The sequence below is a fragment of the Orcinus orca genome, chromosome 10, assembly GCF_937001465.1.
Source record: "Orcinus orca chromosome 10, mOrcOrc1.1, whole genome shotgun sequence".
Classification (NCBI taxonomy): Eukaryota; Metazoa; Chordata; class Mammalia; order Artiodactyla; family Delphinidae; genus Orcinus; species Orcinus orca.
Window position 1 is genome coordinate 12,738,867 of NC_064568.1, and position 27,071 is coordinate 12,765,937.

Consider the following 27,071-nt stretch of genomic DNA (forward strand, 5'->3'; position numbering starts at 1 on the left):
TATAATGTCTTGCTTTCAACCACCATTTATAAGACAAGCCAAAAGCAAGGAAAAAAGGTAGTCTGAGGAAACAAAGTAATTGTTGGAAACAGACTCACATATGACATATATGTAGGAGTAAGCAGATAGGATACTTAAGATGTATGATTAACATGATGTGGACACTAATGGAAAAAAATAGACTATGTGTAAGAACAGGTGGGTATAGTAGATGGTAATTCTATGAGAAGATCAACGTGAAATGCTAGAAACCAAAAACACTGTAACAGGGATGAAGAATGCCTTCATGGACTTGACACATTCGAGGAAAGACTCCATGAGCTTACAGATAGATCAACAGAAACCAAACTGAAAGGCAGAAAAAAAAATAGCAGAAAACAAATGAACAAAAAAATCCAAGAGGGCTTCCCTGGTGGCACAGTGGTTGAGAGTCTGCCTGCCGATGCAGGGGAAGAGGGTTCGTGCCCCGGTCCGGGAAGATCCCACATGCCGCAGAGCGGCTGGACCCATGAACCATGGCCACTGAGCCTGCACATCCGGAGCCTGTGCTCCGCAGCTGGAGAGGCCACACAGTGAGAGGCTCGCGTACGGCAAAAAAAAAAAAATCCAAGAACTTCGGGACAATTTCAAAATGTATAAGATACATATAATTGGAATATCAGAAAAGAGAAGGGAGCAAAAGAGATATTTGAATAATGACTGAAAACTTTCCAAAATTAATGACAGACACCAAACCAGAGATCCCGGAAGCTGAGAAAACACCAAATAGGATACATACTTAAAAACTACGCTTACATATAGCATATTCAAACTGCAGAAATCCAAAGGCAAAGAGAAATCTTGGAAGAAGTCAGAGTAACACAATACCTTAACTGTAGAGGAAAACGGGTAGGAATTAAAGCATACTACTTGTTAGAAATCATGCAAGCTAGAGCATGAAGTGAAATATTAAAAGTGGTGGAAAACAACTGACCTACCAACCTATAATTTTATATCCAGCAAAATTAATCGTTCAAAAATAAAGGTTATAGAGAGACTTTTGCAGACAAACAAAAACAGGGAATTTGTAAGCAGCAGACCTGCCCTGCAAAAAATAGTAAAAAAGTTCTTCAGAGAGAGAGAAGGAAAATAATGTCTTGAAAACTTGAGTATACATAAAGAAAGGAAGAGCTTCAGAAAAGGAATAAGTGAAGGTAAAATAAAACAAAATATTTTTCTTACTCTTAATTGATCTAAAAGATAACTGTAAAGAAATAAGAGTAATAACATATTCGTAATTATAGCCTGTGGATCAGTGAAATGAATGCCAGCAACATCACATGAGACAGGAGGGATGAACTCGGAATACTCTGTTACAATGTACCTGAATTGCAAAAACGAATATAATGTTACTTAAGGTGAAGTCATATTAGTTTAAACTGCATATTGTATAATGAGTGCAAAGCTTCAGTTTGGGAAGATTGAAAAGTTCTGGAGATAGTGGTGATGCTTAGATAACAGTGTAAATGTACATGTAAAAATGGTTAAAATTGTAAATTTGTGTTATGTATGTTTCACCAAGATTTTTTTTAAGACTATAAAAATGTATATTGTAAATTCTATGGCCACCACTAAAAGTGCTTTTTAAAAAGTTTAATTAATATTCTAAACAAGAAATAAGATGGGGTCATATTAAATGCTCAATTAAATGCAGAGAAGGCAGGAAAAAACGGCAATAGGAGGTAGGGGTAGGTATCAAAGAATAAATACAATGAATAAAGAGCTGTTGAAAACATGATAGAAATTATATCAATAACCACTTTAAATATGAATGGTTTAATTATGCCAATTAAAAACAGAGATTGTTACAGTGGATTAAAAACAAACAAAACAAGACCCAACTATATGTTATCTAAAGAAACCCACTTTAACTGTAAAGACTTAGATAGGTTAAAAGTAAAATGATATTCTATACTGATACTAATTTTTAAAAATCTGGAATAGCCATATTATTTCCAAACAAAGCAGATTTTTGAACAAGGAAATTATCAGGGACAAATGGCGCATTACATAATGAAAAAAGAGACAATTCTCCAAGAAGACATAACAGTCCTTACTGTGTATGCACCTAACAAGAGTGTCAAAATACATGAGGCGAAAACTGATAAAACTGAAAGGAGAAATAGACAAATTTATTATTATAGTGGAGACTTCAACACTCTTCTGTCAGTAATTGATAGATCTAGCAGGCAGAAAATCAGTAAGGATATAGATGACGTGAACAGCAGTATCAATCAATCTAGTGACCTTAGGGAACTAGAGAAAGAAGAGTAATTATTCTTAAAGCAAGCAGAAGAAAAGCAATAATAAAAATTAAAGGTGATATCAATAAAATTGAAAATTAAAATAGAGAAAATCAACCAAAGCAAAAGCTAGTTCTTTGAAAAGACAGTATCTTAAAATTGATCAGGTTATCTCCTGTTACTTACACCCAAAAGTTCTGATTAATCTATATCACAATTATCTCCAACTTCTAAGTGTTCAGCAGTTTTTCTCTTTCCCACCTTTTCCTCTCTACCCTTTGTAGAGGAATTTTTTCTGATAAGTGGGTTCACACTAAGCCCTTAATGAGGTAATAAAAGTAATTGTAGGATTAGTGTGCACTTCCGTTTCAACAGTGCCTGGTATGATGAACGTGCTCAATAAATATCTCAACAGGAACCACTGGAAGTGATGAGATCATCTTTAATGCCAGATACTTTTAAACCGCTGAGTCTAGATTGGGGAAGCTTAATGTGACAGGTGTCCTTCAGTTGGGCCACCTCCTGAGACCAGGTCTCATCCAAAATTAGATTGACGGGCTCACCTTCATGGTTACTATTTGCCCTTTCTCCCTAAGTCCAAGCTGGTGATGACCCTTGTGGTGAGCAAATGGAGAATCTCCTTGCCAACCGGGTCTGTTCAAGTCCAGGGTTCTATGTGTGGAAGCAAGAACGGCGTGTTTAGCCTTTAACCACCTTCCACACCCCACAAACAGAAAAGAGTCTGTTAACAGACAAGTCATGGCCTTTGTAGGATAGGACAATTTGTAGTATGAAATTTTAGGAACCAGCTTAGGGATTTTCAGTCTGCGCAAAACAGATGTGTTCCATCGCTAAATTGGAATAATTGCTGGGTTTTTGCAATTTTCAGAAAGTATAACTTAATGGATAAAATTTTCTCAATTTTAAGCTTTTCCTTGGCAAAATTTCCTAGGCTTTCTGCATCTGCTACTGCTCATCTGCTGGTGAGTGCTAGCTGATAACAAATCAAATGAATAAGTAGAAAGCAAAAGTTACGGCAAACAACCAATCACTCTTAATTCAACAGCATGCTTTTTTATGGATGTGTGTTTGTGGTTATGATTTTATATTGTGACATACAATACAGTCTCATTTTCTGTGTGGTGTTGTTCCTGGAATTGAATGTATCAATATTTCATGGTGTTCTATGAAGAGCATAATAAGCTCCAAGTGTTCAGTCATTATGAACTCTTCTTAAAAGATCAAGAAAGTATTGTTTTTGTAGATCATATGCCAGATATGGAAATCACGTTCTCTGGCATCTATAGCCTGGTAACCCCCAACCTCAGCTCAAATAGCCAGAAGAAGGAGGGGCACAGCTGGGCCCCTCATCTTACATTTCCGGGACTCTCCATATGGCAAAACCATGAGGGAATGCTAAGAGGAGGAAGCCCACAGAGGAGGAATGTTCATGTGCGGTGTTCATGGGGCCATATTTTACTAGCGAGCAGGTGTCTTAGTCGGCTTGGGCTGCTATAACAAAATACCGTAGACTTGGTGGCTTAGTCAACAGACATTTATTTCTCCCAGTTCTGGAGACAGGAAGGTCTACAGTCAAGGTGCTAGCTGACTCACTTCCTGGTGAGAGCTCTCTTCCTGGCTTGTAGATATCTGTCCTCACATGGCAGAGAGAGCAAGAGAGAATAAGCCCTCTACTGTCTTCTTATAAGGATATTAATCCCATAATAAGGGCCCCACCCTCATCTAACCAAATTATTTCCCACAGGTCCATCTCCAAATACTATCACATTGGGGAGTTAGGGCTTCAACAGATGAATTTGAGAGAACACAATTCAGTCCATAGCAGCGGGATACCTGTGCCTTGCCAGAAATGCAACCATGCTCCACTTTTCTTTTGAATTCCTGTCCCAGTTCTGGGAGGATATTCTTACCACCACCTTTTTTAAGTTCCCGCTTCCATATGATAGAGATGAGAAGCTCAAGTCCAAGGACGAGGCCAGATGTTCAGATTCATGTTCCGATTTGTATTCATCAAAAAGGCCTTCCCCAGGACTTCCCCGGCGGCACAGTGGTTAAGAATCCGCCTGCCAATGCAGGGGAACCGGGTTCGAACCCTGGTCTGGGAACATCCCACATGCCACGGAGCAGCTAAGCACATGCACCATAACTACTGAGCCTGTGCTGTAGAACCTCTGAGTCACAACTATCGAAGACCAAGTGCATAGGTCCTGTGCCCCACAACAAGAGAAGCCACCACAATGAGAAGCCCACACACCGCAAGGAGGAGCAGCCCCCACTTGCCGCAACTAGGGAAAGCCCACGTGAAGCAATGAAGACCCAACACAGCCAAAAATAAATAATAAATAAATAAATTTATTTTTTTAAAAAAGGCCACCCCTTGGGATTCAGCATTTGCCAAGTAACTACTAAGCTCTTACCTTATTCCCCATTCTGTGAATTATTCTTCCTTGGATGTAAGCTTGTTGCCTGAACAGCCTTGGTGGAAAAGAGGTACCAAGGCAGGACTCAGCTCCCCAGATTCTTAGCATCAACTGTTTACTTTCTTTCCTACCAGAGGATATTATATAATTATGGTTGAAATATTGGCCCTTGCCCCCTCCCCTACCCCAGCCTCAGGCTGGGGATAAAATGCTTGTCTTCTCTTTGCTCTGTCCCCATCCACATTCATCTTCCTGGTTCCATTGATCATACAGAGTGCATTTCCCAGCACTCGGTCATTCCAAAACCTGAGGCCAAGTTCTGTTCACCAAAGTACCTTGCCACTGCTATTGAAGTGATACCACTCAGTTTAAAAACGGGCTAATGATCTGAATAGACGTTTCTCCAAAGAAGAGAAAAAAATGGTCACCAAACAGATGAAAGGATGCTCAACCTAATTAGCCATCAGGGAAATGCAAATCAACATCACAGTGAGATACCACTTGACACCCGCTAGGATGGCTATAATCAGAGAGATGTAAATACTAGCAAAGATGTGGAGAAATTGGAAGCCTCACACCCCCCCACTGGTGGGAATGCAAAATGGTGCAGCCAGTTTGGAAACAGTATGGCAGCTTCTCAAGAAGTTAAAAATAGAATTACCATATGACCTAGCATTTCCATTTCTAGGAACATAAGCGAAATGAAAACATATGTCCACACAAACATTGTACAGGAATGTTTGTAGCAGTTTATTCATTAATAGTTCCAAGGTGGTCACAACCCAAATGTCCATCAGCAAATGAGTAAATAAACAAACATGGTATATCTATACAATAGAATATTATTCTGCCACAAAAAGGAATGAATGCCTGAGTGGATGAGCCTTGAAAATATGGTGCTAAGTAAAAGAAGTCAGTCACAAAAGATCACATCTTGTGCAGTTCCATTTACATGAAATTGCAGGATAGGCAAATCCAAAGAGACAGAAAGCAGACGAGTGGGTACCTAGGGCTGAGGAGAGGGGAGAGCTGGAGGATACCTGCTAAAGGGTCTTTTGGGGGTGATTAAAACAGTCTAAAATTGATAGTGGTGAATTGTGCACAACTCTGTAAATATGCTAAAAACCATTGGATTATACACTTTAACTGTGTGAATTACACAGTATGTGAAATCTATCTTAATAAAGCTATTATTTAAAAAAAAAATAAGTGATAGGAAATGGAGTCTTGAAATGGAGGGCGGAATACAAGTGTAGAAAAGGATTATTTTTCTCCACGACAACTCTTCACCTTTAAAGTCACCTCTTTCTGCCTTTGTCCAAGAGGAAATTGCTGTATACAACCGGGCTGTTATGGCAGTGATAGACGGTGACATCCTAGCTCTAACACTGGAAAACAATCTCCTTCCACACATGGAAAAAATGGGCTCTTGGCTGACTCCACCCTAACATGATTTTTATTCCTCTTGCAAAAAAAAAAAAAATGCTAGGAGCAATCATTTTGTATACTCTAGAATCAGAAATCTATCATGAGTCGTGCCTAGACATGGGTCACAATACAGTGAGACATGGAAATGTTTCATTGATCCCTTCATTGAAATTGCATTTGTTTAACAACTGTATGAGAACTCTGTGTTGTGAGTGACAGAAACCCAACTCAAACCAGCTGCCTGAAGAAGTGGAGGGAATGAAATGTATTAGTATTTATACCTGGGGAGTCCAAGTGTGGATTTAGTTCTCGGCTGCAGGGATTCGGAGTGTGAATGCTCTCTGATGCTCTCTCTGTGTCGTGTCTCTCTTGTGTCTCTGAGAGCCCTGGCCTATGTGTTCACAACTTGTGAGCCAAAACCGAGAGCAAGCTGTCTCTCTGACTGATTTAGTCAGGTTTGAACGTGGAATCTGATTGGTCTGACTTTGGCCACAGGTCTGTTCTTGAGCGAGTCGCCATTTCCAGAGGGAAGTACACTGACTGGCCCAGGCTGGTCTACACACCCACTCCAGTCCCAGTGTTGGAAGAGGGGCACTGTGATTGACAGTCTCACAAAGACCACCTGTACTGATGAAGGAGCTTCTCAAAAGGAAAGGGGGTTCTGTTACCAGAAGGGAAATGGGAATATACACTGAGCAGGTAAAACCACAGCCCACTGCAATGCCCATCACGTGCAGAAGGCTTTACTGCCAAGCTGTGAGGCAGAATGAGGCAGAACCACCCTCTGAGAGGGCTGCCCGGCCTGGACTCCAGTACCATCCACATGCGGCTGCCCCCTTGAAGGTGCAGGTGGCACATTCAAAGCGGCAGCCCCAGTCTCCACTATATTTCACGCTGTATCCTCCCTTTCCCTTTTGAAATCATGTATCATCACAGGAGAATGGCAGACGTTTGATGAACTGCAAACACCAATGAGGAACATCATCCATGCCGCCATCTGAGTATAAGTAAGTTAGGTATCACAACACACTCCATCACACATTTTATCACACAAGTTAGGTATCACAACACATTTTATCACACAAGTTAGGTATCACAACACACTCTATCACACATTTTATCACACAAGTTAGGTATCACAACACGCTCTATCACACATTTTATCACACAAGTTAGGTATCACAACACACTCTATCACACATTTTATCACACAAGTTAGGTATCACAACACACTCCATCACACATCTTAAATGGCGCAATCAAATGAGAGGTTTAGGATTCCAAAAGCACTGATGATACATCTATACTCGTTGCAAATCGTTGTTTTATGCAGTTTGTCATACCAGCTGCCGTGTTGTATGAACTGCTCCTTTTTATCTTTGACCCAAAGATACTTCAATCAAAAATTCATTCTCCTATAAACAATGACTTGCCACCCTCCAAGACTGGCCAAGACTTGGAAAGTACATGTAAGAATAATTGCTTGAATCAGGTTTCTTTTGGTCCCCAAAATGCTTCGTCAATCTGGTTGAAGAGAGAAGTTCTTTGAAATACCTCCGAGATCCAGATGTGTAGGAAAATGGCAAGTGTTTCTGCAAGTCAGACTTCAGTATCTAGATCTTATTAGTTAAATGTAGAGGTGTTCTGTTTGTTTGTTTTTTAATGAACTCAGTGTCTTGATCATTAAATTGTCAAATACAGTACAGTGAGCCCAGCTGGTATTAGGAATCAAGGAAAAGAACCACATTATTGACACATTTTGTGATAGTAGGAGCCACAGAGGAAATATTTATTGAGATTCAAGTGTGTTTCCACCCTGTGCTCACAAAGAGGCCTTATACAAATTAATTTGGGGAAGCAAAGGCCATTCTCTATTGTTCAACTGTCTACAGGGCTCAGTGCCTTTGGTAGAAATGAGGAGACTTAGGAACACTGATCTCCATCATGGAGAACGTCTTACTACCATTAGTAACCAGAAGACTGAGACGGAAGTGTAGTTCAAGGAAGCTACAAATGCACGGTGTCAGGGGCTGTTCTGGAAGATATGATGACCTCAAAGACATCCAGGCATGTCATATCCCCAAATGTCATCTAGTTAAGGAAAAATGAGGCACCTAGAAACAACTCACTTCGAGGGAAATGGTGGGCTCGTTGGGGGAGACACCACAATACTTGTGAGGTTGATTCATCAGAGTAGAAAGTGATCCTTCTCCATGTGGACCCTCTAAAATTCCACTTGTAAACGGTCTTAACAAGACTCCAATCCTTAGATTCCTGAGGCAAAGAGAATTGGACTGTTGTTATGTGGAATCTATCTGTACGTCAGAGCCTTTCCTTTATAAAGCACTGTGGAATTATAAAACACTACCACAGGCAGGGTCTCATTTAATCCTGACTAAAACCCTGCAAACTAGTTTTTGTCATCAATTTTGCAGGTAAAACTAAACCTACAGAGATAAAAACCATATACTAACCTAATAGCAAAACCAAGGGTGGCAGCATTATCATGTATTCGAAGTCCTCTGCCCCTTCCACTCTCATATCGACATTTATCTCTGGCTCCAGATTCTTTTTCTTCCTTATCTAGTCACCATTCTTCCTGCCACTTCTCTCTCTTCCCATTGCCTCTTCATTAGTTTGGACCACCGTCCCTACGTATCAGGAATAGAATATTGCCTATGTAGTGACCACCCTGTTTTCATCTTGCTCCCTTCATCTTTCACACAGCAACCAGAATTATCTGTCAAAAACCCAAATCTCATTAAAACCATTATCTTGCCCTTTGGATCAAGTCTAATCTCCTTCAGGATCTAGACCTTGCAGATTTCTCTTACCTCCACCCATATCCCATCCTCCACTCCAGTCACACTGAGCTACTTTCAGCCAATCCCTACTCACTGTCATCTCCAGGGCTTTGCATGTGTTGTTCCCTGTGCTTGAAATGCTCACCTCCCATCACCCACTTTTCTGCCAACCTCTTTGATCTTCCATGGGCCCTTCCCCTTGGTATCCACTCCTCATTAAGGTGTTGCTTATGTTTTGTCTCAGTTTGGATGTTTCTTTAATTTTCCTCACCACTCCTTTTCTAGTATCCCATTGCATTTAACACTTCTGTGTCACTTATCACATTCTGTTGAACTTGGCTTTTGTATCATAAGTAAATCTTAGTTTCTATAATATATAAACACAAAAATGCTAATGGACATTAGAATATATGCTTTTTTTGGCTTAAACCACAGTCTCTTGAACCTGACCAGTGCAGGTATTCAACAAAGCAGCCTTCCACTTGGGATTCAGGAACCCGGGCTCCTTCCATCTTGTGGCTTTGCCATCTTCCACAGTCATTGCAGAAGAGAAAAAAGAGAGTGAAGAAATTAGACCCAGTTCTTTTTTTATTTTTGGACCTAGTTCTTGACTTAGCTTGAAAATGACACACATCACATCATTCCCATTCTATTGTCAAGAAGTCATCATGCGGCTACACTTGGAAGCAAGAAGGATTGTGAAATATCCCTGACAGGGCCACTGCTTCCTAGCAGCAATGCTACACTTGTGGAAAAGGACCATATATCTTTGGTTAACTGACTATCAGTGCCATTCCTTAGTTCTTTGTCTTCCCTGATAGCTTGAAAGTGGGAGTTGTGTCCCTCTGTCTATCCTCTAGACAATATTTGGGAAATTAATATATATGTATATATATTTATAATATAGATCAGTAACTTTAATATTTTGTGGGTCACAGACACCACTGAGTATATGCATATAAATAGAGATAAAGCCATGTACATTTTCTCCAGAAAAAAAAGCAAATTCATAAAACTTTACCTATCATATTTACCTTTTCATATCTTACATGTCACAAGATAGGTAAACTCATCACCTGTTCTCCGATAGAATGAAGGCGGGCCCAGGAGAAAATCAAGCCTGCTCCTAAAATCTATAGGAGGGTCCTTGGACTCCACGTTAAGAACTATGGTGTAGGACATATAGTGTATGTGAACAGGTTCTTTGCATCCTTGGTTGGTTGGTTCAAACACAGATTTTTATTCCTGGGAAATACCATATAAAGTGGCTATCTTGCCCTCATGATTAGGCACTCTCTCTTCTATGTTCCCACACCATTTTCTATGTCCCTGTATCAGTGCCCAGTGTATTTAGAAGCTGGCCTCCCATCTAAGTTGGTTCACTTCATCTTCATCACCTCAGAGCACCTAACACACAGTAGAGCACACTAAACATATCCTGAACAGTGAACTGGATCCGTTGAGCATCAACCCTCTACACCACATGTTCCAAGGAAAATCAGCTCAAGGTCTACCCTAGAGAGAAAACCCAGCACAGCCCAGGTAGTGACTGAAGGGAGAGTTCCATTCCAGAATGACTCATTCCCAGCTAAAGGGGAAGGCAGGATCCATCTGGAAAACAGATGGAATGCTCCCTTTTAGCACACATAAATTAAATCTCATTATCTGCCAAAACAGAAAGTTAACATTGATTTTGTGGGGTTTTTTTTCCCTCCTTAAAGAAAAAAATCCCTGTGTTTATGAACTAAAACTTCATGACAAATTTTTGTTCCATATTGTGATTATAGCACCTAATTTCCTGATTAAATATGCTAATTGTGAGTTACCTCACAACTACAAAGCACAGAAGTATAATTACGTAATAAAAAGCTTTTATGAAACTTTTGTGGGGAAGAGGGCTGGCTGAGGAGACAACTGCTTAGCAAGAACAAGATTGGTGCTACCTAGGGGCCCCTTGTGTCTGAATTGCCCGTGGGTAACAATGACAAGTTGGCTCCTTGCTTGAATTTCTCAAGTTTTAAGTCTGAGAAAACCTCTTTCTGTAATGGAGGGCATGGCTACAAAGCCACTGTGTGGTGGGAAAGGAGAAACCTCTTCATGGAAAAAGGGGTTCTGCTCACTTCCAGGGTGAGACCGGAACAAGCCACAACTTTCTCTCTGGTGCTTCAGTACCATGGGGTTGTTCCCAGTGCCCCCTCCCACCCCCACCCCCACAACTTCCCCCATCATCATCTACCCACTAAGAGAGTCTTAATGACTCCAGTTTCCTAATCTTTTATGAAACACAATCACAAGCAATAAGAAGATTAGAGGGCGGTGTGGCCAAGACGGCAGAAAAGGAAGACCCTGAGCTCACGTCCTCCCAAGGACACATTAAAATTACAAGAAGCAGATCAGGGGCAAGTGGACAACTAGTGGAATGGACCTACATAATAAAGAACTGGGAAAAAAAGGAGTAAGAATAGTAGAAGAAAAGCCCTTGAACTTAGGCTTAAGAGTGTTTGGTGATTTGGTATAAGTATAGGGAGGATGTTGGGGAAGTGTTGCTGATCAGTATGAGTGGGGTTCCTTTAATGTTTTTCAGGAGGCACAAGTAAGGATTGGGGTTTCTTTTAAATACCCTACAGTGCCAAGACTGTGCTTCTTAGAATGCAACTTTGTGTAAATACTGGACCATGTGAGGCCCACAGATATATTTAGGCTACACGTTATCATCTTACCCATATTCATTCCCCAAAAGCAAATATCTTGTATTTATTTCTCTGCTGTTTTTCTCCCCTACATAACTTACTCACCTTCAGCATATATATGTGTGTGTGTGTGTGTGTGTGTGTGTGTGTATATATATATATATGGATGTATAAATTCTAGCTGCCTTTTTCTCTCTTTCATTGGTTGTCGTTTTTAAAATTTTTTATTTGCATACAATTTTATGGGTTACTTTCCATTTACAGTTACTACGAAATATTGGCTGTATTCTCCATGTTGTAGCATACGCCTTTGAGCCTGTCTTATACCCAATAGTTTCTACCTCTACTCCCCCAACCCTACACTGCCCCCTACCCCCAAAGGTAACCACTAGCTTGTCCTCTAAATATGCAACAAACTAGTGAATATAATAACAAAAATGAAGCAGATTCACAGATATAGCTGCTTTTTAAAATAAATCATCATTATTATCACAATTATTACATCCACAAATATTTCCCAGTCCTGTAAGACCTCATATTCAAGCATCCCTTCCTTTTCTCTTGGCTCTTTCGGGTTTTTGGTTGGTTATTAATCCTCAGTTCACTGCCATCAAATCTATCAAGTGGGCCTTAATTTTTCTAATCAGCAGTCCAAAGTTTGAGGCAGGTAAACACTTAAGCTGAAGCATTCAGAAGAAATTGATAGAGAAAAGTTGAGGCTATGTCATATCAACTGACTGAGCTGCAGCCACTGTAAGGTCCCATAATTATGTTCCTGTTACACCCTACAAGATGCTACGTAATCCTCTCATCAAACTGTGCATTTGAAATATTATCCATGAGCAAAATTATCAGGTTAGATTGATTTTCCCATCCCATGTTACTTACATAATTGAAGCTATAGTCCAGCAGCCATAAATCAAGTCACATCATGTTGAAGTGGCTGAGTTCCTGGTGGGGTGTGGGAGAGACACTTTGATAGCACCCTGTCAAGATTTCGTTCCTGGTTCCTTTCTCCTGTGAGGTGAGAGACCAGCTAAGCCTCACGTTTCCCAAGCTGACTGGTGTGATAGCATAGTCTCATTTATTTACTGAGGGAACTCATAGGCACTAAAATTTATTTTTCCAGAGTGGAATACAGCAAAAATTTCCTGAACCCTCACATAACCAGTGGCATCCAGGGTAATACAGGGAGACCAAAAAGCCACCAACAGCCACCCAGGGCATATTTGGTGGCACAAGCTGACCAGAAACAATTTCTCCAGAGAAAACAGATAGGCTTATATCTAGAATATTCCACTACATATGTCAGAAAGAAAGATTTTGAAGTGAAAGTTATACATTATAAAGGAAAGTGTATACTCAGGAGAGCACATTACTTAGTTCATAGTAGGAGATCCATAACGATTGGTTAAATAAATATTTTTAAGTTAAAAGATGTTGATGGTTTAATTTTTCTTCAAACTTCGTGCTTATTTTGATAAATTCCATACACAATTCCATAAGTTTCATGAAAGGGGAGAAATGGGTTTTTTTAGATGCCATAATGTAGAAAATTCTCCTGGGTTTTGGTTCTTAAATTCATTTTTCAAAACTTTTTATTTTGAGATAATTTTAGACTTAGAAAAAAGTTGCAAAAATAATGCAGAGTTCCCACATTCTCAGCTTCCCCTTCTGTTAACCCCTTACATAACTGTAAAACACTGATCAAATCTAAGAAAGGAAACTTCTACACTGCTATTAATTAAACTGTGGAATTTATTTGGGTCTCACTAGTTTTCTACAATTGACCTTTTTCTGTTCCAGGATTCAGTTAGGATCCCAAATCGCATTTAGTTGGCACGTTTCCTTAGTCTCCTTTTATCTGTGACAACTTCTTTTTCTTTCCTTGTCTTCATGACCTTGTCACTTTTGAACAGTACCGACAGTTGTTTTAGAGAAAGTCCCTCAATTTGTATTTGTCTGATGTTTCTTCACTATTAAATTGGGGGTGTGCATTCTTCGAAGGGATACCACACAGGCGATGTGCTTCTTTCTGTATCACATCAGGGGGTACGTGATCATCGATAGGTATTATGGGTGATGTTAACTTGGTCACTTGTCTAAGACAGTTTGCCAGATTTCTTAAATATAAAGTTACTTTTTTCCCTTTGCTATTGCTAAATACTTAGAGGAGATCCTTTGAAACTATGCAAATACTCTCTTCCTGCTTAAACTTTCACCCATGAATGTTAGCATCCATCAGGGTATCTTCCCAGAAGCAGCTGTTACTCTGGTGTGCCAAGGATGATTTTCTATTTCATTCCGCTTACATTTATTAATTGGAATTCTTCCGTACAGAAGAGTCATCGTTTCTCCCTGTTTTATTTGTTCATGCATCTATATCAGGGTGGGCTCATGGATATTTATTTTGTACTTTGGGTTATAATCTAAAACTGTCATTTATTTGACGCTCACGTTGGTCCAGCTTTAGCCATTCAGAGCTCTTTCAGTATGTACCGTTTCGATATGCCCCATCCTTCTTGTTTTGTTTTGTTTTGTTTTTTGAGCCCTTCCTCACTATCTGGCACTCCAAGATGCTCTAGATTCATCTTCTATTTTCCCTGCCCCAGTCCTGGAATCAACCAGTTCGCCAAAGAGCCCTTAGTTGCTTTTATTGGAGAATGGTGTTTAAAATGGTGATATTGAAGGGCCACAAATTCATCGTTTTTAACATTTATTTGCCAGGTCAGTGCTTCAGGAAGTCTCTGTTATGGACTGAATGTGTCCCCCCAAATTCATATGTTGAAATACTAACTCCCAGCGTGATGGTCTTAGGAGGTGGGGCCTCCGGATGGTACTGCAGTCTGAAAGTTTGTGTCTTCGCCAGGATTCATATGTTGAAATCCTAATGCCATCGTGATGGCATTAGGAGGTAGGGTTTTTGAGAGGTATTTAGCAGATGAGGGTGGATCCTCATGAATGGGGATAGTGCTCTTATAAAGGAGACCCCAGAGAGCTCCCTCATCCCTTCTGCCAGGTGAGGACACAATGAAAAGGCTGTGAACCAGGGATAGGGCCCTCACCTGACACCAAATCTGCCAGCACCATGATTTTGGAATTCCCAGGCACCCAAACTGTGAGAAATAAATGTTTTTTGTTTAAGCCACCTAATCCATGGTGTTTTTGTTATAGCAGACCAAACAGACTAAAACAGTCTCCCATCCCATCCACCCCCATTCCCCCCACAAAACATAAAACACAAACCCTCAGCCCTAAATATATCTAACACATTGACACATAATCGTGTTGACCAAGAGTAATATTTTTTTTAAATTCACAATCATGGCATGGGCAACAACCAGTCACATTGAATACTAGCCTAAATCCTGGGGCAGGGTCCTGGACTTGCCCCCTGTGACAGGTATTTACAACCCTTTATTTCTAGGTCTTGAGGAGATACTGGGAAAGTGGAAAGTGTAAGGGGGATCCATAGGAGGACCACAGCAGCTTAGGGCCAAGGGATAGGCATGCAGGGGACTCAGCAGCAACAGTTTCCCACTGGTAGGATTGCTTCTGTAGTTTAAGTATTGGTAGAGCCATCGTGATACCATGATTTATAATGAGAAATATATATTTGGTCTTCATCCCCATTTCTGGCACAGAGCTCCTAAAACCATTGGAATTTCATAAGTTTGGAAGTGATAAAGATGTCTCTTCTTAGGTTATGAGTTGAGTTTTGGAACGCACCTGAGGAGGGGGGCTGGTTGGCAGGGGACCCAACCATGTGATTAGAATGTTCGAGCTTTCAGTCCCACCCTCCCAACCTCCTACCCCCGGGAAGGGGAAAAGGGCTGGTGATTGAATCAATCGCCAACAGCCAATTAGTTAATCAATCATGCATATGTAATGAAGCCTCCATAAAAACCCAAAAGGACAGGGTTCAGAGAGCTTCCAGGTTGGAGATTCTAGAGGGCATGAAAGCTCCACGCCCTTTCCCCCTACCCAGCCCTATGCATTTCTTCCATTTGGCTGTTTCTGAGTTATACCTTTTTACAATAAACTAGTAATCTAGTAAGCAAAATGTTTCTCTGAGTTCTGTGAGTCACTCTAGCAAATGAATAAAATTCAGGGAGGGGGGCATTGGAACTTCAAATCTGTACGCAGTTGGTGAGAAGCACAGGTGACAACCTGAACTTGTGATTAGCATCTGAAGTGGGGAAAGGCAGTCTTGTAGGACTGAGCCCTTAACCTGTGGGATCTGATGCTGTCTCCAGGTAGTACATAGTGTCAGAATTGAGTGGAATTCGATAGGTATTATGGGTGGAATTGAGTGGAATTGAGTGGCCACCCATCTGGTGTCTGAGAATTGCTTGGATGTATGGGAAACTGCCCCCTCCAAACACACACACACAGACACAAATCGGAACGGGATGACATAATTGTTAGCCCTTCATGTACACGGCAGCTGAATATCAGGCTCTCTGTTGATACCTTACAGGCCGGGTCCTCTACAAACTGGATGCTAATCCTGAATAGTGATACTGCATATGGGTCAGTTTAACCTTCTAGCTGAGGGTCAGGACTTTGGAGTCAGCTCAAACTGCATTTGAATTCCATTTCTACCACACACCAGCTGTGTAACGCTAGTCAAGTTACTTGTCCATTCTGAGCCTCAGTTTCCTCAGTAGAAGCAAATAATGAGAATACCTACCTCAACGGCATTATATACATGATATAATCCATATGGATCACAGCATAGTGCCCAGCCCAGAGTACTGGCCCAGCAAACGTTCACACTTTACTGCTAGTGCTATTATTATAAATAATAATAATTATAATGTTAGTCATTATTTGATCTATCATTGAGTTTACTTTTTTCTATCCGCCATAGAACCAGCAAACATTCCAGTATGTTCTCTGCCGAAGGGGAAGGACTCTGCAATTTTGTCAAGATGATGCTATGACAATGAGATGGAACATTCCACCTCCAGTTATTAATTACCTGGCATATTTCACAAAACTGATCAACTTTGCATGGCATGGTAAGGTAATGAAATTTTGATTTTTTTTGTCTTTACGAAGCCAGAAACGGTAATTGCGTAGAAGAAATTTGATCTCTGTTTGCATGATTAGGTAGGATGTCAATTAGTCTTCATGCTATAAATATCTTGGGCACAGTTTTAAGGTTTGCACCACCTGTAATTATACTCATAGAGTACTGGAGGCAAAAGTAATCTTAATGAAATTTTAGTTTGATAAACTCGTTGTGTACAAAAGAAAATTGAAAACCAGAAAAGTAAAGGGGCTTTCCCAAGGTCACACAGCAGCATAATATGTTTACCTCAGGACCCCAGTGCTTTCTTTCAGACACAAAATACCATTCTGCAGATAATTAATTAGTACCCACTGCTTAGAGGTGAAAATTGTGCCCTGATGACTCCAATGTTTAGCTGACTTGTGTTGTATATCATGTCTTTAAGCTGGCAGCATCTAAAGAGGTAAGCAGAGAAAGATTCATAATGGTGATAACAGTATCCTTTCAGATTCCACAAATGTTAACTCATTTTATGGTCAATACATCCCTGTGATCACTGTACTGTAGATAAGAAAACTTAAGCTCTTGGATCTTGGATTTGGAACGATGCACTCCTCTTGTGGCAATCAAGGAAGACTTTGTGGAAGAGGTGGTGTCGCAGTGAGCTTGGGCTGTTATAACAGAATACCATAGACTGGGTGGTGTAAACAACAAACATTGATTTCTCACAGCACTGGAGGCTGAAAGCCCATGATCAGGGTGCCAACATGGTCGAGTTCTTGGTGAAGTCCCTCTTCCTGGTTTACAGATGCCCATCTTTTCATTCTGTCCTCACGTGGTAGAGAACAGAGAGGGAGGAAGCAAGCTCTTATTTTATTAAGGGCACTAATCCCATTCATGCGGGCTCCACCCTCATGACCTAATTACCTCCACAGGCCTACCTACTAATACCATCATATTGGATGTTAGAATTTCAACATATGAATTTTAGGGAGAATTCATTCATTCCATAACAGATGGCATTTAATCTGGGACTTGAAGGGTAACGTAGAATTTTACTCATGGAATCAGAAAAAAAGGGGAGACGTTCCAGGTAGAGGAAACAGGGTGAGCAAAAACTAGTGGTTTATCAGGGTATTAACAAAATCCCTCTTATGCCTTGATTTAATGTATTAAATACTACATGGGAGGTACCAAATGAAAAAGGTATTTTCATTGGTTGTAGAATTTCAAGGGCTTATCAAACAGTTAATAAGCAAAAATTGTGTACATTTTGTGGTTACAACTTTAACAAATAGACAGAAGGGGAATTTGAATTTTATCTTCCAGTGTCCATAAAATAGCATCATGGTACTGTAATTATTAATATAATCATTAAAAAAAATAGTTTAGTTAAATTTAAGAAAACCCAGACTCATGAAGGCATAGTGTCTTCATCAAAGCAGCTCTAGTCCAGACAAAGCGAGTCTTCTGAATTGACTGTGATGCTTTGAAATAATTATAGTGTGTTCTGAAAAGCAATTATTATCAGCCGCCACTGCTTTCCACCACGAGTTCTAATTTAATTACATTTCCTCTGTTTAAAATGTGCTGTACTCTAAGGTACAGCAAAGGAAAAAGGAGTTTGTTACTAAAAAAAAATAAAGGTATTTTTTACACTGAAGGTAATTAGTCTTGGACATAACTGCTTCCAAGAGAGACACGGGATTTTGAACTCATTAATTTCAAGTGGTCATTGCTACAAAAGAATATTCATCTTCAGAGGTGGGGAAATAGTTATCTCCCAGGTGAAATGAGTATAGAAGGAAAGAGACAGAGCGTGTTCATCTATTCACCCTACCAGCTGCTCAGTGCCTTCCAGGGATCTCTTTCAGCCAGGATTACTTCACTTATTCCAAGAAAAATGAAGCGTACAGATTTGTTTTATCGATTGTGAATATTTAACAATCGCATTTGGCTTCCAACTCCTGTTGATGAAACAACCATTTTGTACAACTTGTACAACTTGTGAATTCACTTTTCCCATATATAATGCTGAGAACAAAAGTGGCTGTGCGCTTCCCTGGCAGAAAACCAAGCCATACTGACTTTTTACAGAAAAGTCTTTCCCCATCATTCTCACAGCACATGGCTTATCTGGTGGCACTAAAATTCCTCCTGTTTCTAAATTCGCCGTCTCCCTGCATGGTGGTGAAGAACCATTGCGTTTTGTGGGTGGAAAGAGTCCTTTTCATCACAGGCTCACCAATTTTATACAAACGACGTGACTGAGAGTTGTGGGCTTTAAATGGACTCCTCAGGTCACCAAGATGCCAGGCAGAGCAGAGACTAGATGCCAGGTCACCTGCCTTTCAATTCCATTGAGACAGGGAGTATTCTATGGGAATGAAATTGGCATTTGACCTTGACCTGTAGAATGAAGTTAGTCTCCACCCTTCCCCACAGTTTTGTTTAACTGTGATTAGTCACTGCTTCTCAGAGTCTTCCTAACAGTGTTTCAAATCTGCCATGTGAACATTCCTTTAAGACAAATTTTAACTGCACATTTCTGGATCCTATGCCAGACCTATTCGATCAGAACATATCACAGTGAAGTTTTAAAATATTGCTCTTCCCCAATAGCTCTCAGTCTGGGTAGAGGAGCTTGATGTAAAATTCAAGGAACCTCTTTGGAAGCACACATACCAAGTATTCCCTTCATTACTACCCCTGGTAATATACCTAAGAATGGACTCTGAAAAAGAGTATCCCCTAATATGAAAACCATTGCTCTGAAGAACACCAGCAACAAAAATATACCAGGTTAAATATCCTGCAGTAGAATAAATGTGTTCTGTGTACTTATTTCTAGCTGCTTATAGTGAAAGACACAGATAGAATGATTAAAAACAAAGAAAAAGTAAAGAGCAAAATCAATGAAATAAAGATGTCTTGGGAGAGAAAAACTGTACAGAAAATGGAGGTTAATGCAACTAAGACAGAGCACATAGCAACTTCTGAGCTTCCTGGCAACCAATGCAAAAAGGGAAATACAAAATGCTGCAGTGCTCTCATACTCTAACAGCAGTTCAAAGGAGTTTTTCTAAGCATGAAATTCTGAGAGAATTTAACAAAATAACATTGAACATCACGGGAGCAATGTTTGTCCTTTTGCATGGTTGTTCTAGCATTCTGAGTATTGTGAGACAAAGCAATAGGACTCGGATCCCTATATAGCCCTTGGTCTCATCTCATTGTGCAACATGGGGAAAAAAGAGAAGCAGAGGCAGAAAAGGACATTTTGGAGGAGTAATAACAGCCTACCTCAGTTTGCCTTCATCATGCAAATAAAGATTTTCCACGTGAAGCTGTTGCCACGCACAAGAAATCTGGCAGCTGCCACGTCACCGTCAAGCTAATGACTCCTGTAGAGATCCAATCAGGGGAACTTTGCATTAGGTGCACTGCAGTTCACCAATGCCACAACCCCAAGAACACAGCCTTAAAGACTCAGACATCCAACCAATCATATACTTTGGAGAATATACTCAGACATCCAACCAATCATATACTTTGGAGAATTCTTGGAGAATATGAGCTCTGGTTCACTGCAGGAGCTTACTGCAGCACCCCTTACGTTAACCATCCCCAATGTGTCAGTGTAAAAACCAAGCTGCTCTTCTCTTTGGCTGAAAATATTTCTCAGAACTTTTCTTGAGACTATAAAACAAAACTAAACAAAACAACTTATCTACAGGTCAGTTACTCTCCAGAGAGCCATAAAGATAATTTTTTGTTTATGTAAAGGGGAAAAATTATTAAAAACAAAACCACATAAAGATGTTAAAAAAAAAAAAAACACAAAATCTGGCCTACAGGTTTATCTGACTCCTTCTGAACGCTCTGATGAAACTCTAAACTATAGTAAGTTTGCCCTCCAAAGGAAGAGGCTATCAAAAGTAATGCAAATAGTCTATTTTAGCCATGTTTTCCTGAACAAGTAGATTAGGACTTATGTGATTTCGTTCTTCTCATAGTGAGGTGCTGTATATTTTTAAGTCTTGTTTTTAAGCATGTGGCCTATCACACCAAAAGATATTATCAGGCATATTGGTATATAATCTCCCAGGAGGAGGCGGCCTCAGACGCAGCAGACAGTTTTGTTTGAGCTGCCAAGTGCTCTGGAAGAGAAATGTCACCCCCTCACCAAGGGGATTTCACTCCGGACCGTGACTCATATTGCTAATTGTGTGCCTGATTCTCAGGTTATGCTTGAAATCATCCAATTCAAAGGGGAGCTCCTCAGAGATTATTTTTCTTTTGCAAATTTGACACTCAAATTAAAGAACGGAAGTTACAAGTCTCCAGGCCTCCCCTTTCTTTATCCGTCCTTACGAAGACTTTACTCCTCTGCTGTTCCAACTCAACCAGAGAAGTCTGAGGTCCTATGTCAGTCTCAAAACACTGAAGATTTTTCTTCACTGGACATTTGTACCTGAAAGCTTGCCCTGAATTGTGTCCCTTCACTCAGGGGTGGACTGAACAAAGAATTGGTTGGCTGTCAGAACCTTTGGGGGTGGGAGAAGGTGGTATCAGCGTAACGCTGAAGCTGAACACTAGAGCTTGAAGTCTAGTGTCCCCCCGCCCCCCACCTCATAGAATCACCTACTGCGCCACCCGTTGTCCCAGATATGAGCTGTGTACTCCTGGAGGACCCACATCACCTCTCAGAGACACAAAGCATTTCTAGGAAGGATTCTAATGACTCTCAGAGATGCCTGTCATTCTCTTCCTCTCCTAAAACAGTCGAAAGTTCTATTGGTGAGTATAAGATGGCTCCCCAAATCACACAAGAATGTGCAGATTCTCAAGGAGGCTAAAAGCTGCCACGATGACACACCCCGTAAAATCCTCCTGATGGGACCAAATATGGAATAACAGTAGCCTTGAGCATCCCCTGACTCCAGGGCTGGTGACAAGTAGAGAGGAGAGAGCCCATCTAAACACACTCCCCCCCACCCCCTTCACCTCGGGCTGAAAATGCAACTTCCTACATTCGTTTTGAAATGCAAATAGGTTCTGTCTTATTTCTTCCTGAGACAGGCTTGAGTCAGAGGACAAAAGACTTCGTGACAACAGAACAGAAAAAGGGGAGTGGCACAGAAATCAGAGGCAGTGTTTGCCGAAGGAGAAACCTCATCTTTTCAGTATTTTTGCCCTAGTCCCCAGTTCAACTTAAAGGCAAAAAAAAATTTACTCTGAAGAGCTAAATATCATCCTCTTACTACTATACATTTTACTAAGGATTTCCAAGGACAATATTTTATTTAATAAAATAAAATTTTTCCTAATAATAAGGCTAGTCAATATTATTATCTTCTTTTTTACAAGAGGCCTAACACTTGCTTTATGGATGCAAAAAATACATACATAAATCTCATCAGCCCAATATTACTTGGAAACATTAAATGTCTAACAGGATGGAAGAAAACTGAAATTCATTGTGATTAAGGGAGTGGAAGAAAAAGCTAAGACACTCAGAGAATAAGAAAAAGTAGCATAAATGGGATAACCTCTGAGCACGTTCCAGCTCTCAGCATTCCAGGTTAACATTTCCCAAAGTGCTGTCCTGCAGACGCTCTGCCTCAGGTTCACAGGTATGCCGAGAACACAAGTGTTCCATGCTCGAACGTGTTTGGGAAACTAACAAAATAAACTAACAAAATTCTTTTCTACAGGTCTTCCTAGGTTTATTAACATGTATAAAATATTTCCTAAAGGTGGTGGGTAGGCATAATTAACCCACCACTTTTCAGGTTTTTGCAGGCCTCTTCCTTGCTGACTTTTACATCAGGAATCCAAGATCTTTGGTTCTATAGCGACTTCCATATAGTTGGTGAAGTAACTCAAAACACTAACCCTGGGTTGTTGCATCCTTGCTACTCTCTGCTCTGAAGGACTGTGGATAAGTGAATCCTGTAAATAATGAAGGAAAAAAAGAAGAGGCAGTCACAAATACATTGGATCAGTCAGTGTTCACACCCATCCCTAAGAATCCAACTTCAATCTGATTCAAGGGCTTTGTGAGCTCATATTCAAAACGAAAGGAGAATCTACGTTCTGCATCAGCCAGTGATATTTGGGTCTGAGGCATCATCATTGGTTCTTTATGGTAAAAGGCAGTTTCCAGTGATTTCTAAATCAGTCGGTATTTTAAATCTTCTTCCCTCCGACCCACTCCACACAGAAAGAACAGAAAACTTAAACTGAATGGTCACGAAAAACAAAGGTCAGAAGTTTATTATATACACACAGATGCGATTTTAAGAATCTGCTCTATGGGCCTCCCAGGCCTTATTCTTGGAGTAACTAGCTTCCCTTAAGTCACTGAGAGTCAGCTCTCAAAACCAAACATGGAACGCCAAGGCTTTTCTGCCAGGAAGGCACCAGAGTGGTATGAAGTATTAATTAAGCCAGGTGGGAAGGGGTGAGTGAGATCTCTTTATATTTCTAGGTGAGCTTCAGTGATGGTCATCAATATAGTGTTACTGAGCAAAATTATATCAGGCAGACCAAATGGAATAATCCCTTAAACAAGAAATTGTTTGCAGGTGCAAACAAGCATGAAATAGAATTCTGCTAAGGAGTGTCTATTACTAGCTAAACACATAATCAAATTATTTAGGCTCCACTCATGACACTGAGAAATCAATTATTTATCATAATTCTGGGGCTGTGTATTGACCATCTTGGTATGTGTCTAACCTGGTCTGTAATGAATAAATGTTTTGATTTCAAGAGTGTGTTGTCATTAGCACATAGGTACTAAAAAAATCAAAAACAGTTGAAAAGCTCTGAAGTAATGAAAAATCAAAATGGCTAAAAAGTTTTCCTTCAAGGTCTTTTAAATGCAAGAAGTATATGAGGGTAAAAATTAAATTTCTTCTTTTTAAGAAGTGGTCCTGAAACAGTTGGCTATCCATGTTCAAAAAAATAATCCTGAACCCAGATTAGCTAAACTTAATAAAAATTTAACACAAAATGGATCATAGATCCAAATGTGATACCTAAAACTGCAAAATTTGTAGAAGAAAACCTTTGTGACCCTGGGTTTAGTAAAGATTTCTTAAGACACAAAAAGCATGGTTCATAAAAGAAAAAGAGTGATAAATTGGATGTCATTAAAATTAAAATCTTATTTTCAACAATACTGTTAAAGTGAAAATAAAAGCCATAGGCCAAAGGAAAGTATCTGCAAAATTCTGATCTGATAAAAGACTACAGTCAAGAATGTATAAAGAATTCTCACTCTATAATAAGAAAATAAACAACCCAATTTTTTAAATAGGCAAAAATTTGAACAAACATTTTACCGAAGAAGACATATGGTGGCAAAGAAATACATGAAAAGATGTTCAACGTTATTAGTCATTAGGGAAATGCAATTTAAAACCATAATGCACAATGATTATACAACCATTAGAATGACTTAATTTTTTTAATTGACAATATTATATGCCTATGAGGTTGCAAACCATGGTTGGCAGAATAATGCTGCCCACCTACCCAGCCCCCAAAGAAGTCCACGTCCTACACCCCCACACCTGTGAATATGTAATGTTACATGGCAAGGGGCAATTTTGATGGCAAATCAAAATAAATTTGTTAATCAGTTGACTTTAAAGTAAAGAGATTATCCTGGACTAGCCAGTGTAGTCACAAGGATCCTTTAAATGTGGAAAATGAAGGCGAAGCATCTGTGTCAGAGTGAAGCCATATGAGAAAGACTCCACCAGCCATTGCTGGTATGGAAGATGGAAGGGGCCACAGGCCAAAGAATGTGGACAGCCAGGAGGAGCTGGAAAAGTCAAGGAAATCTTCTCACCCTAGAGTCTCCAGAAAGAAGTGCAGTCTGCCACCACCTGCCGTCCTCTATTCTTCTGACTCTTTCTTTTGAATAGTGTTTACTACATGTTTTACAAGCCTGATAACCTATATTAGATGTTTTAAGGGAGAAATGAGGTGTTTTGGATGTCTGACCTCCAGAACTACGAAATAATAAGTGTGTGCTGCTTAAAGTCACCAAGTTTGTGGCAATTCGTTATAACAACAGTAGAAAACTAGTACAGAAACTAATTGGAATGCTCCTAAATGTCTGATGAATGCATAATGAGTACAAAAACTGTTTTGATGGGAAAGCAAAACTTGGCATTATCTAATAAAGTTAAAAATACATCTACCATATGACCCAGCAGTCTCATTCCTAGATATTTAAACATTGATCGACTCAAATGTTTATTGCTACTTTTTTCATAATTGATCTCTGATTAGTAGATAAATGTGTAGTGGTATATTCACAATGGAATGCTCAGTAATAAAAAGGGGGTGAACTCACTAAAGAAAAGGGATGCAAACAATAACAAGGATGACCCTCGAATGTAACAAAGTAAAAGAAACCAGACTCAAAAATCTATGTATACTCTGTGACTATGTTCATATGACTTTCTAGAAAAGACAAAACTATAGGGAGAGGAAACAGACCACCGGTTCCCAGGGACTGGATGGGGGAGGGGATTGATGGTAAAGGGGGTGAAGGAACTATATCAGATTGTGGTGGTGGTTACATGGTTGTATGTGTTTGTCAAAACTCATAGAGTTGTGTACCAAAAAAGGGTAAACTTCACTGTTTGTAAATTTTACCCAGTAAGCTTGAATATATGTATAAATTATCCATGCAAGACAAGCTGCCTTGGAGTCAAGGAATCTAAGAAACGCTGTCTACTGATGGCCCCTTGCTATTGTCTCATAAGAGTTACTTTTTGGAAAAAGAAATTTTAGAACTGGAAAGAATTTTTTTTAACATCTTTATTAGAGTATAATTGCTTTACAATGGTGTGTTAGCTTCCGCTTTATGACAAAGTGAATCAGCTATACATATACATATATCCCCATATCTCCTCCGTCTTGCGTCTCCCTCCCACCCTCCCTATCCCACCCCTCTAGGTGGTCATAAAACACCGAGCAGATCTCCCTGTGCTATGTGGCTTCTTCCCACTACCTATGTATTTTACATTTGGTAGTGTATAATGTCCATGCCACTCTCTCAGTTTGTCCCAGCTTACCCTCCCCCCTCCCTGTGTCCTCAAGTTCATTGTCTACATCTGTGTCTTTATTCCTGTCTTACCCCTAGGTGCTTCATGACCTTTTTTTTTAGATTCCATATATATGAGTTAGCATACGGTATTTGTTTTTCTCTTTCTGACTTACTTCACTCTGTAGGACAGACTCTAGGTCCATCCACCTCACTACAAAGAACTCAATTTCATTTCTTTTGATGGCTAAGTAATATTCCATTGTATATATGTGCCACATCTTCTTTATCCATTCAACTGTCAATGGACACTTAGATTGCTTCCATGTCCTGGCTGTTTTAAATAGAGCTGCAATGAATATGGTGGTACATGACTCTTTTTGAATTATGATTTTCTCAGGGTATATGCCCAGTAGTGGGATTGGTGGGTCATATGGTAGTTCTATTTTTAGTTTTTTAAGGAACCTCCATACTGTTCTCCACAGTGGCTGTATCAATTTACATTCCCACCAACAGTGCAAGACGGTTCCCTTTTCTCCACACCCTCTCCAGCATTTATTGTTTCTAGATTTTTTGATGATGGCCATTCTGACCGGTGTGATGTGATATCTCATTGTAGTTTTGGTTTGCATTTCTCTAATGATTAGTGATGTTGAGCATCCTTTCATGTGTTTGTTGGCAATCTGTATATCTTCTTTGGAAAAATGTCTATTTAGGTCTTCTGCCCACTTTTGGATTGGGTTGTTTGGTTTACTGATATTGAGCTGCATGAGCTACTTGTAGCTACAGTTTTCCCAGCACCACTTATTGAAGAAGCTGTCTTTTCTCCACTGTATATTCTTGCCTCCTCTATCAAAGATAAGGTGACCATATGTGCGTGGGCTTATCTCTGGGCTTTCTATCCTGTTCCATTGATCTATATTTCTCTTTTTGTGCCAGTACCATACTGTCTTGATTACTGTAGCTTTGTAGTGTAATCTGAAGTCAGGGAGCCTGATTCCTCCAGCTCCGTTTTTCTTTTTCAAGATTGCTTTGGCTATTCGGGGTCTTTTGTGTTTCCATACAAATTGTGAAATTTTTTGTTCTAGTTCTGTGAAAAATGCCATTGGTAGTTTGATAGGGATTGCATTGAATCTGTAGATTGCTTTGGGTAGTAGAGTCATTTTCACAATGTTGATTCTTAGAACTAGAAGGAATTTTTAAGATCAGTTTTCAAATCATTTTTTGTTTTCAGAATCCTTTCCCCAAATACAATAATATTATTAAGTAGATACTGTATGCCATACACTACAGCAAGCACTTTACTTCTTTTAACCCTTAAGACATCCCTGTAAGGTGA

The 27,071-nt window shown here is 39.8% G+C and overlaps 1 protein-coding gene across 2 annotated transcripts in view; it reads left to right on the forward strand.

Annotated features, from left to right (window-relative positions):
• The window catches only part of CRBN (cereblon), a 544,932-nt gene that overhangs the window by 422,218 nt on the left and 95,643 nt on the right, over positions 1-27,071 (forward strand). The window contains exon 6 of one of the 2 annotated variants that reach the window (XM_033437190.2): positions 16,519-16,669. In XM_033437190.2, the coding sequence (XP_033293081.1) occupies positions 16,667-16,669 (3 nt within the window). In that variant the 5' untranslated portion in view covers positions 16,519-16,666. Of the gene's footprint in view, positions 1-16,518; positions 16,675-27,071 lie in introns of both variants that reach the window. The other variant, XM_033437189.2, reaches the window with a different exon arrangement.